This window comes from Capsicum annuum, chromosome 11 (genome assembly GCF_002878395.1).
Source record: "Capsicum annuum cultivar UCD-10X-F1 chromosome 11, UCD10Xv1.1, whole genome shotgun sequence".
Taxonomy (NCBI): Eukaryota; Viridiplantae; Streptophyta; class Magnoliopsida; order Solanales; family Solanaceae; genus Capsicum; species Capsicum annuum.
Window position 1 is genome coordinate 153,852,013 of NC_061121.1, and position 14,088 is coordinate 153,866,100.

The 14,088-nt window shown below is 31.2% G+C and overlaps 2 protein-coding genes across 2 annotated transcripts in view; one reads left to right on the top strand and one right to left on the bottom strand.

Annotated features, from left to right (window-relative positions):
* The window catches only part of LOC107852288 (aminotransferase ALD1, chloroplastic), a 13,307-nt gene extending 7,225 nt beyond the window's left edge, over positions 1-6,082 (bottom strand). Inside the window, exons 1-4 of the mRNA XM_016697350.2 lie at positions 5,913-6,082; positions 5,759-5,784; positions 5,562-5,641; positions 1,683-1,799 (exon numbers count right to left, since the gene is read on the bottom strand). Of these exons, the coding sequence (XP_016552836.2) occupies positions 1,683-1,799; positions 5,562-5,641; positions 5,759-5,784; positions 5,913-5,965 (276 nt within the window). The 5' untranslated portion in view covers positions 5,966-6,082. The remainder of the gene's footprint in view (positions 1-1,682; positions 1,800-5,561; positions 5,642-5,758; positions 5,785-5,912) is intronic.
* Positions 6,083-6,632: 550 nt separating this feature from the next.
* On the top strand, positions 6,633-12,498 carry LOC107852289. The gene is made up of 2 exons (XM_047399027.1): positions 6,633-9,725; positions 10,088-12,498. The coding sequence occupies exon 1, from the start codon at positions 6,633-6,635 to the stop codon at positions 7,626-7,628; it is 996 nt and encodes a 331-aa protein (XP_047254983.1). The 3' UTR covers positions 7,629-9,725; positions 10,088-12,498.
* The last annotated feature ends 1,590 nt before the right edge of the window (positions 12,499-14,088 follow it).

A 14,088-nucleotide genomic window follows, 5' to 3' on the forward strand; every position in this document is an offset into this window, starting at 1 on the left:
CTTTAATGTAGCTTAAAAAGCTATTAAAAAATGCAGCATAGCTGCACAGATTCGAACCCAAGATGGGAGAGACAGAAGTTACATTTAAAGTCAGAGCACCCAACCATGATTTTATTCTCCGGGTGTTTTTTTATATATTATACCATTTTTTTACTATTTCTTATATAATTATACCTATTATACGTGGATTTAGTGAGTGCCGAAACACCTAAAAAAAAAAAAAAAAACACGTGAGTCCGCCCCTGCCGGCCGAACAAGAAACACACAAACTAAAATCTCTTATATCGCCAAACAAGAAACACACATGTATGAGCTAACCCATTTTCTGCTAGTCGTTCATAGTCTATGACTCTATGATAGAAGAAGCCGACAAATAAAGATGAAAAAGAAAAGAAAAGGAAAAGGCAATGAGTACGGAGAGAGATTTTGGTGAAGCTTATTGAAGGAATGGCAAAGCTCAACGGCAGTGATGAAGACAAATGAGTCGTACAATGCGCATGGAGTTAAATAGAAGAAAGAGAATGTAAAAGAAAAAGGGAAAACAAGGAAACCAGAAAGAAAAACTTTAAAAGGTGTGTTTTATTTCACATGGAAAGAACCCGAGAGGGCAGGGGTAATACTCCCCCGCAAAGTTTAATTGATTACTACAAATCATTGCGTCATAGTTTAGATAATACTTTCTCGGTGTCTTAAATTACGTGTTTTAAATTTTTTAATTTAATTTTTTATTTTATTTATTTATTTTTATTAATCAAGAAGAGATAATTTTCTTTCTCAATATTTTATTCTTTGCATTAATTATTTTTTTTTTACATTAAAATATAAACATCATTTAATAGAGGAACTATAATAAACTAGTCATGTTATAATTATTTTTTAATTAATATGTTATGTCAATTTAAAACGAATAATTTGAGACGGAGAAAGTATTATTTTAACCATTTTCTCTTTAAAAAATAAATCAGTATTTTTGAACTTTGAAGTCAACCCGGTTTGTCTTTGGTTTGATTTGAACCATTCTTCACCTATTTAAAAAATATGTACTCTCCATCCAAATTTAAGTGTTTCTTTTACTTTTTTAGTTTGTCCCTCCAGAAAAGAGTGTTTCTTTTTATATTAAGTTTGTTTTTTAATTTAAATATATTACATGGTAAATTAATTAAAGGACGTACAAGATTTAATGACAATATATTTTTAGTTTAACATCACGAGATTTAAAATTCTCGCTTTATGTCATAAATTTCATGTCTAATCAATCTAAGACAATTAAATTGGGACAGTAGAATTACATTGTCTTCGTCAAGTAACTTCAATCTATTAGGCATGAAAAATGCTTAGGTTTCCCCAAAATCCTCTCGTAGAAAATGCTTAAAATTTTCAAACTTGTTTATTCCATCCAATGACCTTTGGTATTCACATCATAAACATTTGCAGCAGAGTTAAATCCTTGAATATGTCAAGATTAAAAAAAATTCAAAACATAGAATTACTAAAATTTTGGGTAATTTTGGTTATCTGTAAACAACCATTAAATATTATAATAAAATAGAAGATATTTCTTTCCCTTTATCTTGTCAAAAAACATTATTGTAACATTTTAATATGTATATACTAATATATTCAAATAGCTTCTCTTCGGAGGGTAAGAACTAGTAGTAGTAGTAGTTGATCATCTTACGCACATTAGACATGCTCAAGGCTACAGGTTGGGGTAATGGCTGTGTGGTGTCACCGACCCCAAGGCTTATTACTTTAGCATTTGGGTACTTCTCCACATGCTTGAGCTCCCTCTCTAAGATCTGTTATGTGAAAAAACATCGATCAGTTAGCAAAAGATCCAGACTATAATACATCACCATCATAATAGTCCAATGACATGCAATTTATACTTTTCTTTTTTTCCAATATATATAACACATTTTTTGTCAGTTCCGAAACGAAAAAACATGTTTCCTTATTTGCCAAATATTTAATTACAATATCAATATTTACTCATGTTGGTCCTTATTTGGCAAAAAGTCCACAAATGTGTTTTTCTATTTAAAAACGTATTTTCTTCGTTTCGTATTAGTTGACATTCTTTTTAAAAATATTTATTTTAATTTAGTTGTTCAAGTTTTAAAATTAAAAGTATTTTATACATATATTTCCCATTTTGCCGTTAATAGTAATACTAAAGACATGCACAATTTTCAAAATTATTGAATGGTCCATAAATAATATCAATTTTCAAAACCAAAATTAAATGATTATTACACTAATTTCGAATATAAATACTTAATGTTCTAGACGTAATGAATGAGATAGAGTAATACTCCCTTCGTCCCATTTTACTCGTCCCAAATTTTATAATTTGATTTCTCATTTTACTTGTCATTTTTCATTAATCAACACAAGACAATTTTTTTTCTTTTTTTACCCTTAGTATTAATTATTATTTTTCTAAATTAAAATGTAAACATCATTTAATAGAGGTATTATGGTAAAGTAGTCATGTTATTACTTATTATTTTAATCAATGTGCAGTGTCAAATTGAGATGAGTCATTAAACTTTTGTTTCTTTTAGGACAATATTGTCACTGAACTATGCACTTCTTTCCATTATCAGGTAAAACTAAGAAATTGTTAAGGATATGTTTGGAGAACCACGAGAAAAGTGAAATTAGATGTAATTAAATAGTCTAATTCTCAATTTGGAATAGAGCATTAGGTGCAATTACGTGATTTAATTACAAAGTTACATTTAAAAAAAAATAATATCTTTTTCTTTTAAATTTCCTTTTTATTTCTATTATTCTAATTTCTTGTTTATTTTTACTTTTTTTTCCATTTTACATTGTTTGTCTTTCATCTCTTTTCTTCTCATTTTTCAACTTTGCTTCTTATGATTCAATATAATTACTCATATTTTTTTTTTCTTTATTTAGTGCATTATTGAATTTTTATAATTTTTGTTATAGTGTTTGAATTAAAGTAGTATTTTATTATTGAATGAGATTATAGACTTATATGTTTTTCGTTCTTCTGAATTATATTTACTCGTTGAAATTTTATACAAGAGTATTATGTTTTTCTTTTGGATTTTGAATTTATGTTTCGGTTTTTTTGTTTTAGTATTATAGATATGCTATTTCATATTGCATGCCACTGCAAATGGTCTAATAACATATAATTTCAATTTTTCTTAGCTTTCCAAATATGTTCTTAACTATTTTTTAGTTTCACCTTTTTTTGGAAAGATGTATATAGTTTAATGACAATATTTTCCTAAAAGAAATTAACAAAAGTTACTTTAGTAGGATGTTTGCACAAGTTCAATAGCAATTTGGAAAATTAACTTGACAATTTGAAGTGACATGCAATATAAAATAACAAGTCTATAGTACTAAAACAAATAAATTGAAACATAAAATAAAACACAAATTGAAAATTCAAGAAAAAAATAAAATACTCTTATATAAAATTTCAACGAGTAAATAATTCAAAAGAAAGGAAAAACACCCAAGTCATCTCATTCAATAATGAAATACTACTTTAATTCAAACACTAGAATAAAAATGCAATAATGCGCTAAATGAAGAAAAAAATACGAGTAATTATATTGAATCATTAGAAGTAGAGGTTGGAAAATGAGAAGAAAAGTGATGAAAGATAAATAATGTAAAATGAAAAAAATTAAAATAATAGAACTAAAAATAAAATTAAAAGAAAAAGAAATTAAAATTAATTACATCTAATTTCACTTTCCTTGTGATTTCCAAATATATCCTTAACAATTTCTTAGTTTTACCTTATAATGGAAAAAAATACATGGTTCAGTGACAATATTGTCCTAAAAGAAACAAAAGTTATTTTAGTGGGATGTTTACATAAGTTCAATGATATTTTGAGGAATTAACTCGTAAAATGAGACGGAGGGAGTATGTACCAATAATTTCAATATTTAACTATTTTATTGATTATGCACTTTAAAAAGATATATAAGGGTATATATGTAAAATATATTTTTATTTATTGATTTCTTAATAAATGTGTCAAATTCATAAGCTCAACTAATAGAAAATGAAAGATATAGTACTATTTATTTTAAGGGTAGTTTGATATTTTTTAAACTTCGTGTCTCACCAAATTACATCATATTAATTAGGATAGAGGAATTACTATTAGGGCCCGTTTGGCCATGGAATTTTTTTTCTTTTTTTTGATTTTTTTTTTTGGAGTTGAAAATTGTGATGTTTGGCCATGAAAATTCAAAAAATAATTGCGGAAATTTTTTTTGAAAAGGAAAAACTGGTTTTTGTTGTTTTCACAATTTTTCAACTCCAATTCCAACTTTTATTATTATTACATATAACCCCAATCTTTTAAATTTTTACATAAAACTTTTCTTATAACATTACTTTTTCAATATTACGTATATAACAGTTTTAAAGAATAGGATAATTATAATTTCAAACTTAATGCTATCCTAATTAATATATATCTCTTTTTCTCTCTCATCATTATTTTTATCCCTTATTTAATTTTCTCTCTTATTTAAGACATTATTTTACTGTTAATTTATATTTATACCCATAAATATATAAAGTATTATATTTATAACCATAAATATATAAAGTATTATATTTATAATAGAAATATACAAAGTATGTTATATATAAAGTTTATACCATGTATATATCATACACACATATATAAATATTCAAAGTATTAAGAAACATACTAAGCATATTTATAATATAAATATACAAAGTATGTTATATATGAAGTTTATACCATGTATATATCATATATACACATATATAAAAATACAAAGTATAAAGAAACATACTAAGCATATTTATATATTTATGGTATGTGAAATAATATACCATAAATATGCAAAGCATGTTTTACTTAGAAATAATTTATTCACACACAGTAAAATCTTTCATGTATAAGAAAATTAAAGAAATAAATTAGCGGCACCCTAAAATTTAATAACAACTCATCATTTCCTATTTTTTTAGGAATGGAAAATGAAGGAAAAAAATTAAATAAATTCCTAAAAAAATAAATTGTTTGAAAGATAATATTTGTTACCTAAAAATCAGGAAGCAGTGATCTGTTAATATAACATCCATATTTAAAATTTTCAAATATGAGAAAATAGCTATTAATGTAAATATTATATATGTCATAATTGAAATTCATTAAATATGTCCATGTATATGTAATTATTTTTATAATAGTGGCTAATTATGTTCTTTTTCTATTAGTAGGTAAATTTTAGTTGGGTGATTTTGATAGTTTGTAAAAGTTAGGACATAGAATCATATTTAAAAGAGTTTTTTCAAAAGTTAAAAAAAAAAATTCAAAAAAGATAAGGCCAATTTCAACTCCAACTCCAATATCAACTCCAAATTCAACTCCAACTCCGAAAAATTTTAGTTTTCATGATCAATCAGCTACTTAATCTAGACTCACACCAAACTTCATATGAGGCATATTTCTCATGTAATTTTAACTACAAAGACGCAAGCATGAAAACCCACGAGAGAGATCCCAATGCACTACTAACCTCAGGAAACAAGTAGTTAGTCTGCAACTTCTCTAAGTTTGGATTGCGGGCTACTCTTGTTGAATAATAACCTCTAATCCCTGCATGGATTTGTATTTCCAGTTGATCATCAAGTAGCTATCAACACATATAAAGAGAGAGAAAACCATAATATGTAAAACAAAATCTAAAATTATAAAGCCTTCAATTTCACGTACCAATATCCTCTCTTTCCACTTTCAAACTGCATATGTGAAAGAAGAGATGATTTATATATTAATTACTAAAACTAAAGTGATATAATTTTAGAGCCAACAGGAAATTATCTATAAAAGGCAGAAAAAAATATTTCACTGATAGAAATAACTTCACCTAGCTCTAGGCTGCACGAAAAGAGAAGTGGTTGTGGAAAACATCTTGTACATTAATTCTCTCTCCTCAGTATCATTGACAAGTCTGAGATATTGAGGTTGTTTTGTTATGGAAAGTTAGATAGAGGGATATATTTATACCCTTCGAATGGAAAATATGATGAGGAAACTGCAGCTACAATTTCAAAGGCACATGTCATCATTTTAAGTTTAATATTTTATGTCATTTGAGATCAAATGGTTCACGCTACATCCGTCAAACCACCATAGGCTCATTCTTCTCACTTTCCTTTTCTTACCGCATATTGCTCCTTTGTCCATCTTTAATTTTTCATTCTACTAAAAATTGTCTAGTTTAAAAAATTAATAAATTATTTACCCATTTGTGCTATTTTACTCTTAGTTATTATTACTCATAGTCAACTCAATATATTGAGATATACTGAAAAAGCAACTTTCTCTTTCTAACTTTTTCTCTCAACGGATACTAACGGCTCTCAGTATCTATTGCTCACACTCCGGCGATGGAGCCTCCGGGTGCCACCAATCCGGCGCATCGAGAGCCTCACCTCCTTCCCCAGACAACACGACTCATCTCTTAGAAGGAATTCCCCCAAAACTTAACTACGCAGGGGCTATTGTCAATTCCCCCAGTTTCTCCGCAACAAACATTCATCACGAACGGGAAAAGGTAATCGCTAGACATACTACTCACAATGTTATGCCTGCAGTCATATTTAAATCAAGGGTTTACTATGGAATTATGGCGGAAGAGTGTAAAAGAACAATTGTTGGCAGGTTCCTGAAACAAAGGCCCCAAATTGACAAAATTAGATCAAGTTTCAGAGAATTAATTTCGATGAAAGGATCCTATAAAATTGGGGCCTATGATAACCATAATGTTTCCTTGGACTTTTCCATCGAAGAAGAATTCAAAAATGTTTGGTTTCGGAGAGTAATTGAGATCGAAGGTATGCAAATGTGGCTTCAGAAATGGTCCCCGGATTTCAAGCCGAAGGAAGACATACCAGTTGCTCCGGTATGGATTCTTCTTCCTGGTCTTCCTTTTAATATGCATAACTGGCATTATGTTAAGCAAATTCTTAGCTCTGTGGGTACTCCGTTGGCACTTGATGTCGCTACTGCTAGCAAAACAAGACCGAGTATGGCCAAAGTTCGTGTCGAAATTGATCTTCTTAAGCCTCGAATTGAATCTGTGTGGGTTGGTAATGAAGATGAAAACTCCCCGTTGAAAGGTTTTACACAAAAATTGGAATACGAAGCTATCCTCAAATATTGCAAACACTGCAAAAAATTGGGACATAACATGTTAAATTGCAGGGTTCTAGAAAGGTTAAGGGCCAAGGAAACATTAGCATATGATGGAAAGGAAGTAGTAGATAACTTAGAAGGTGCACAATTAAACAACAAAGAATCTGCCAATGCTAATGAGATGGAGATTGCAAAAAATATTCAACCTACTCTTGTAGACACACAGGTAAACACCAATGAGAATGCTAAGGATCAAGAAGAAGAAGCAGAGAAAAATAATGACTCTGGCCCTGTCTTAGAATGCGGTCAAGCACAAAATAAGTTGAAGTCTGTGAAGGTGAAGAGTCCTTGTATGGCTGAAAGAACCAAAAACAAAAAGAAGAAGAATAATAAAACCAAGAAAATGCTGAAAAAGAAAAGCACAGTTATTTTCAAACTTGTATAGATTCAATTACAAGAAAGCAACAAGAAAGGTAACAACTCCACGTCGGGTTCTAAATATAAAGAGACTCCTTATTCTAGCAGTATAGAAAAAAGCATCAACAATAAGAAGTCTCGCCAACTCCAAGCTGTCCAAAGTTCCAAATCAGAATTCAAAGTTGATGAAAATTGTACTCAGTAACAATCCATTCGAGTGAATGATACTGATCACTCTAGAGGAAATAAAGAGCCCCTCAATATTCCCCTGGAGCAACAAGAAAACACTATCAGCAACACAAATATTATTGGAGCTGATAATGAGGATAGTCAAGTGGAAGCTAGCGCAAGTTCCTCTACTATTCCCTCTAATTTAATCAATCAACCAGCTCTGAATCTGGTCGTTGATCTTAATTTCAGTCATGATGAGGCCATCGGCGAAGCTATTAACAAGGATACTACAAAACATCCAATACGTGATTCGTCTTCACATCAAAGTGATGACGAGCAGCAAAATATATACTGCAGCAATCAAATATGATCAATACAGAAGACGATGACTCGAAAATAATGAAACGGGGAAGAAGCCTTATCAGTAAGTCTGGTTTGAAAAACAAAAACAACAATGCTCTTTCTATGAGAAGGAAACAAACAGATGCGACCCCCTCTAATGTTTTCCATGATTAATACAATTTTTTGGAATATTAGAGGGGTAAGGTCAAAAAAAGCAATCCACAGACTCAAGCATCTTATTGACATCAACAAGATTCTTTTTGTTGCTATTCTAGAAATAATGATAAGCAAAGAAAAAATAAATGGCTATAAAAAATTCTAGGGGATTCCAAGAGTGTATATCTAATGATAATGGTAAGATTTGGTGTCTTTGGAAGACTATTGGTCCCGTGTCTATTATCACCAATGATTATCAACAAATTACCATCAAGTTGGAGGATACATTGTATAATAGCTTCACTTTCATCTCAGCTATTTATTCTAAATGCACATTAGTAGAGAGACAAGATCTTTGGAACAGTTTGGAGTCAACTAGTATGGGTATTAATGACCCGTGGTGCATTGGAGGGGATTTCAATGTCATTTATGACCCAGGGGCGAAGATTGGTGGAAAGCCTCACAAAATGTATAAGAGTATTGATTTCTTGAACTGCATGGACAATTGTGGTGTCACTGATATTGGTTTCTCGGGTCCTAAATTTACTTGGTGCAATAATAGAAGACCAAGCCAAAGAATTTGGAAGAGACTTGATAGGGTCTTTATTAATGATAAATGGGCCAATTTTTTCCAGAATACCACTATTAATCACCTCGCGAGGACAGGTTCGGACCACAGACCTCTTCTTATGAAATGTTTTAATACTAATCAAAATTTTATCAAGTATTTCAGGTTCCTCAACATCTGGACCAAACAAGATGGCTTTCTCAACATTGTCAAAGAGACTTGGGATACTCAAATCACAGGTAATAACATGTGGAGACTTCAGTCTAAATTGAAATTACTTAGCAGGAAGCTCAGTCAGCGGTCAAGAAACACTGTCGGATGTTCATGATCAAGTACTCAAATGGGAAGAAAAGATCCAGGATCTTGAGGAGCAAGATATTATCAACAACTCAGATGCTGATATAGAGGAGTCCAATAGAGTACATGTGGAGTACATCAAGTGGACCAGCATGCAAAATTCCTTAACCAGACAAAAAACTAATGTAAAGTGGTTCGAGGAGGGAGACTGTAATACTAATTATTTTCATAGCATGCTCAGGGAGAAAAGAAGGAAATTACAGCTGAATACGATAAAGAATCACAATGGTAATTGGATCCAAGGTGAGGACAAGATCGCAAAAGCGGCTGTGAAGCACTTCAACTTTCTTTTCAACCTTCCTCCTGCCACTTTGGACACTAAAATTTTGGATTGCATCACTAAAAAGATTACAGATGAAGACGATGCCATCCTTGGTGCAATCCCTACAGAGGATGAAATTAAGAATGTTGTGTTCAATCTGTCTGCTACTAGTACTACTAGTCCAGATAGTTACAACTGAACCTTTTTCCATTGTTGTTGGGATATCATTAAGGAAGATATAATTTCCTTTGTGATTAATTTTTTTCAAGGTAAGTCTCTATCTAAATTTTATTTACATACTTGCCTTGTGCTTATTCCTAAATTGACAATCGTACCAATTTCTCTAACTTTAGGCCTATAAGTCTCTCTAATTTTACTAACAAAATAATCTCTAAAATTTTTTCTATTAGATTGAATCCTTTATTAGCTAAGCTCATCTCTCCTAATCAAACTGATTTTATTAAAGATAAACTTATTACTAAGAACATCCTTCTTGCTCAAGAAATCATTCAATCCATTTTCGATTCTAATAAGGGTGGTAATCTAGTGATTAAATTGGATATGGCCAAAGCTTATGATAGAATGTCTTAGCATTTTTTCACTTCAGTTCTTAGGAAATGTGGTTTTGCAGAATGTTGGATTGGCATGATTCTTAATCTTATTTCTGGTAATTGGTATTCTATCGTTATCAATGGCTCCAGGAGGGGTTTTTTCTCCTCAAGATAGGGACTCAAACAAGGTGATCCTTTATCCCCCCACCTCTTTATAATTGCAACAGAAGTTCTTTCTAGATCTCCTAATAATTTTTTCTTGGATAAGAACTTTATTCCATTCTCAATGCCCACTGGAGGACCTTTTATCAATCACCTTACTTATGCAGATGACATTGTCATTTTTACTAGTGGTAGTAGAAATTCTCTTAATCTCATCATGAACTGTATTGGTAACTATGATGCCAGCTCAGGCCAGAGAGTGAACACTGACAAGAGTTTTTTCTTACAGATCTTAAGACTTTAGCCTATAGGATCAAAAAAATTAGAACTTATACCAGGTTTATGGATAAAAATTTTCCTTTCAATTAGTTAGGGCGCCCTTTATATATTGCTAGGAAAAAGAATGAGTATTTTGATTGCTTAGGAATAAAGTTATTAAGAGGCTCAATGTATGGCAAAGTAAACTCTTATCTTTTGGTGGTAAAGCGGTTCTTATTAAACATGTTCTCCAATCCCTCCCCACTTATATTCTCTCTGCTATGTGCCCCCCAAAGGTTCCTTTAACATCTTCAAGAAACACTTTGCTAACTTTTTTTGGGGTTCTTCAGGTGATAAAAATAAGTACCATTGGAGATCTAGGAAGAATCTATGCTTCCCTCTTGATGAAGGAGGTATTGGTACTAGAAGAATGATAGATATTGGCAATACTCCAGCAGTCAAGAGGTGGTAGAGGTTCAGAACTATCCCATCCCTCTGGGCAGTTTTTCTTAAAAAAATATTGTATTAGAGCATACTATGCTGTTAAATCGTGTGTTTTTAGAAACTCTCACTCTTGGCAAAAGATGCTTCAGGTGAGAGGTAAAATAGAGCCTCAAATCCATTGGAATATTAATTCTGGAAATTCTAGTCAGTGGTGGGATAATTGGACATGGATGGGTCCATTAGCAACTCTTTTTCCACATGTAAGAAAGAGTACTAAAGACTTGGTCAGTCTTTTATTGCATGGAGCTTTTGCCAGACAATATTTCTCAACACATCAAGCTCATTAGAATTGGTAATCATGATTTACCTGATGGAGCTTATGGTATCTAACAGAGGATGGTAAATATTCTAATAAATCTTCTCTCCAGTTATTCCGTAACATAAAGAGTAAAGATATTTTCCTTAACAAGGTTTGGCATACGAGCATACCTTTTAAATTTTCTTTTCTAACATGGAGGGCATGGTTATCCAAACTGCCCTTTGATGATATTGTCTGTAAATTTGGGAAACAGATTGATACTTCTTGTAATTATTGTACTAACCCTGTACCAGAGACCATTCAACATGTCTTTATTGAGAGTGATGCAGCTAGGTACATTTGGAAGACCATTGGATCCCCCCTAGGGATTATTCACCAGCTTTTGCCACTAAGAGGACTTCTTAATCATTGGTGGGAGAAAAAAATACGTGAATGATATGCCCAAGCAAGTTGTTCAGATAATTCCAGTCATCATTTGTTGGGAAATCTGGAAGAATCGATTCTCTTGTAAATATGGTGATAAAAAAAATTCAATCTCTTCAAGCTGAAGCAACAAACTTATTGGAATATTTAGGCTGTGGTTAACAAATCTTTTCCTAGTTGTAACTTAACATTACCATGGGTTATTTTTTGTGATGAGTTGAAGATGCAACCTGTTCCTAAGTCTGACATTCTAGTGTATTGGGAAAAAACAAGTCCAGGATCAATCAAGCTAAACACCGGCGGTAGCTTTCTACACGAGAGCAACAAAGCTGGAATTGGAGGAGTTTTGAGAAACGATAATACTGACCTTATAATGGCTTTTTCCATCCCATCTAGTTGCAACAGCAATAATAGTGCAGAAGTGCAAGCTGCCGTCTTTGGACTTAATTGGTGCTATCAGAATGGGTTCAGAAATTTCACTATTGAATTGGATTCGTTGCTTATCACCAACATCTAATCTCCCACATAATGAACCAAGCAAATGTGGATGCAACTCATTGTTATCGAGAGACAAATCAAGTTGTGAACTGGCTGGCAAAGTTTGCCACAACCAGTAATGAAGCTGTGGTATATCTCTCATTTCAAGAACTTCCTAAAGGTGCCAAAGGACCTTTTCTCCTGGATAGATCTCAATTGCCTAGTATTAGGACAAAATTTGATAAGGCTAACTTTTTTGTAAGCTAAATCTCATTTGCTAGTATCGTCATATTAATGGATTGCTCCTGTTTTTGTAAAAGGATGTCTTCATCATTTGTGTTGTATGTATCGGAGGTAAGACTTATATCTCCTTCCTATTAGTAAGATATAATACAACACCTCAGTGAACCTGTGAAATTATAAAAAAAAAAACTCAATATATTTTTCAAAACAATAAATTTATTATATGGTAATATGATGAAATTATCTCAATTATTTATTATTTATTTATGTATATGTCAAGTTAATAGTGGATAAGTATTGTTATACTCCCCCCATTTCAAAATAAATGAATTGTTAAGCTATTTCTCAATGTTCAAAACAAATGAATTGTTCATTCTTCAAAAGACATGTTGAAATTTTTTTCAATTTTACCCTTTCATTTAACGAGGTTATTAAGTACTTCATATTTTCTAGGAAAGTAATTTAAGAATAATTAAAAGAGTAAAATGGAAAGTAACCTACAATTTATGTCCTAAATTTTTTTTTTCTTAAGAGGTGTTATACCCCAACAATTCAATTATTTTGAAATGAAGGGAGCACGGAGAAAACACGACTTTAATTCATTAATTATGATTTAACGGCAATGATGGACTTGGAGAAAATAAACAGGTCCGTTGTCTAACAGCTTTCGCATGTTGTTTGTGTTCGATTACCTCCGCTGAAGTTTTTGATCTACCTCCTAGACCAACTTTTTATTTTCCTAAAATCTCAAAAAATATAAAAACAAATTCAGTTTTAAATAAAACTAGTACTATAATATTTGGAGCTGGAGGGAGTAGTAAGAAAGTGGTTAGATTTTGTGGCTTAAGGAAAGCCTAGGGTGTGTTCGGCACGAACGATTTCTAATTTATCTATGCTCAATTGGTTAAAATATTTAAAAATATATATTTTATGAAACACATGTTCCTAAAAACTGGAGAAAATGACTTCCTTAAAGAAAATAGGAAATACAACTTCAATAAGTGACATTCATAGTTTATTGTTTCCTTTTTTCCGGTCAAACTCAATTATCACTCCTTATTCCACCTCTATAGTATTTTGCTAGATTACATATAAATATTTTTAAAAAGAATTTTGTTGCTTACTTACAGAACACTAAAAAATAAGTAAAAAATCAATTTATTTTTCAAGAAAACATTTGAGGAAAACATTTTTCATCAAAAATATTAACTTTTATACTTTAACACACCTAAATCTTATTCCAAGCTAACGCGTGCTCTTATTACAACCACACCTAATTTTATTATTTCATTTTTTAGTACGACATTTTTCACCTTATTATATGAAACTTTTAATTTCCAAATTCCAAGAGAAGGTGATTAATCAATTCTCCTTGTGACGAGTCTTTCTTGCGAAAAAAACATGGAAAAGTATTGACACAAATTCTTCCGTCAAAGCCACCTTTTAGAAGTTATGCATACTGGTATAAGGGAACACTACTAAAAATTACCCCTATTGCAACGAACCTTTTGGCGACGGTTTCAAAAGCATTGCAATAGAAGGTCTATTGCAACGGTTTCAACCGTTGCAAAAAAAAAATTATTGTAGTAGAACTATTTGGTGTCATAAGCGTTGCTGTTGTTTGATAACCATTGCAATAGGGTATTTTATTGCAATGTCTGCCTCAACCGTTGCCATAGAATGAGTTATAGCAACGCTTTATTGAGAAAAAAAAACTATTACATCTGTTTATTTATTCTCATCACAAGATTTCAA

Bases quoted from the DNA above. Each gene is read 5' to 3' on its own strand.
- LOC107852289 (XM_047399027.1), top strand. From the start codon at position 6,633: ATGCCTGCAGTCATATTTAAATCAAGGGTTTACTATGGAATTATGGCG.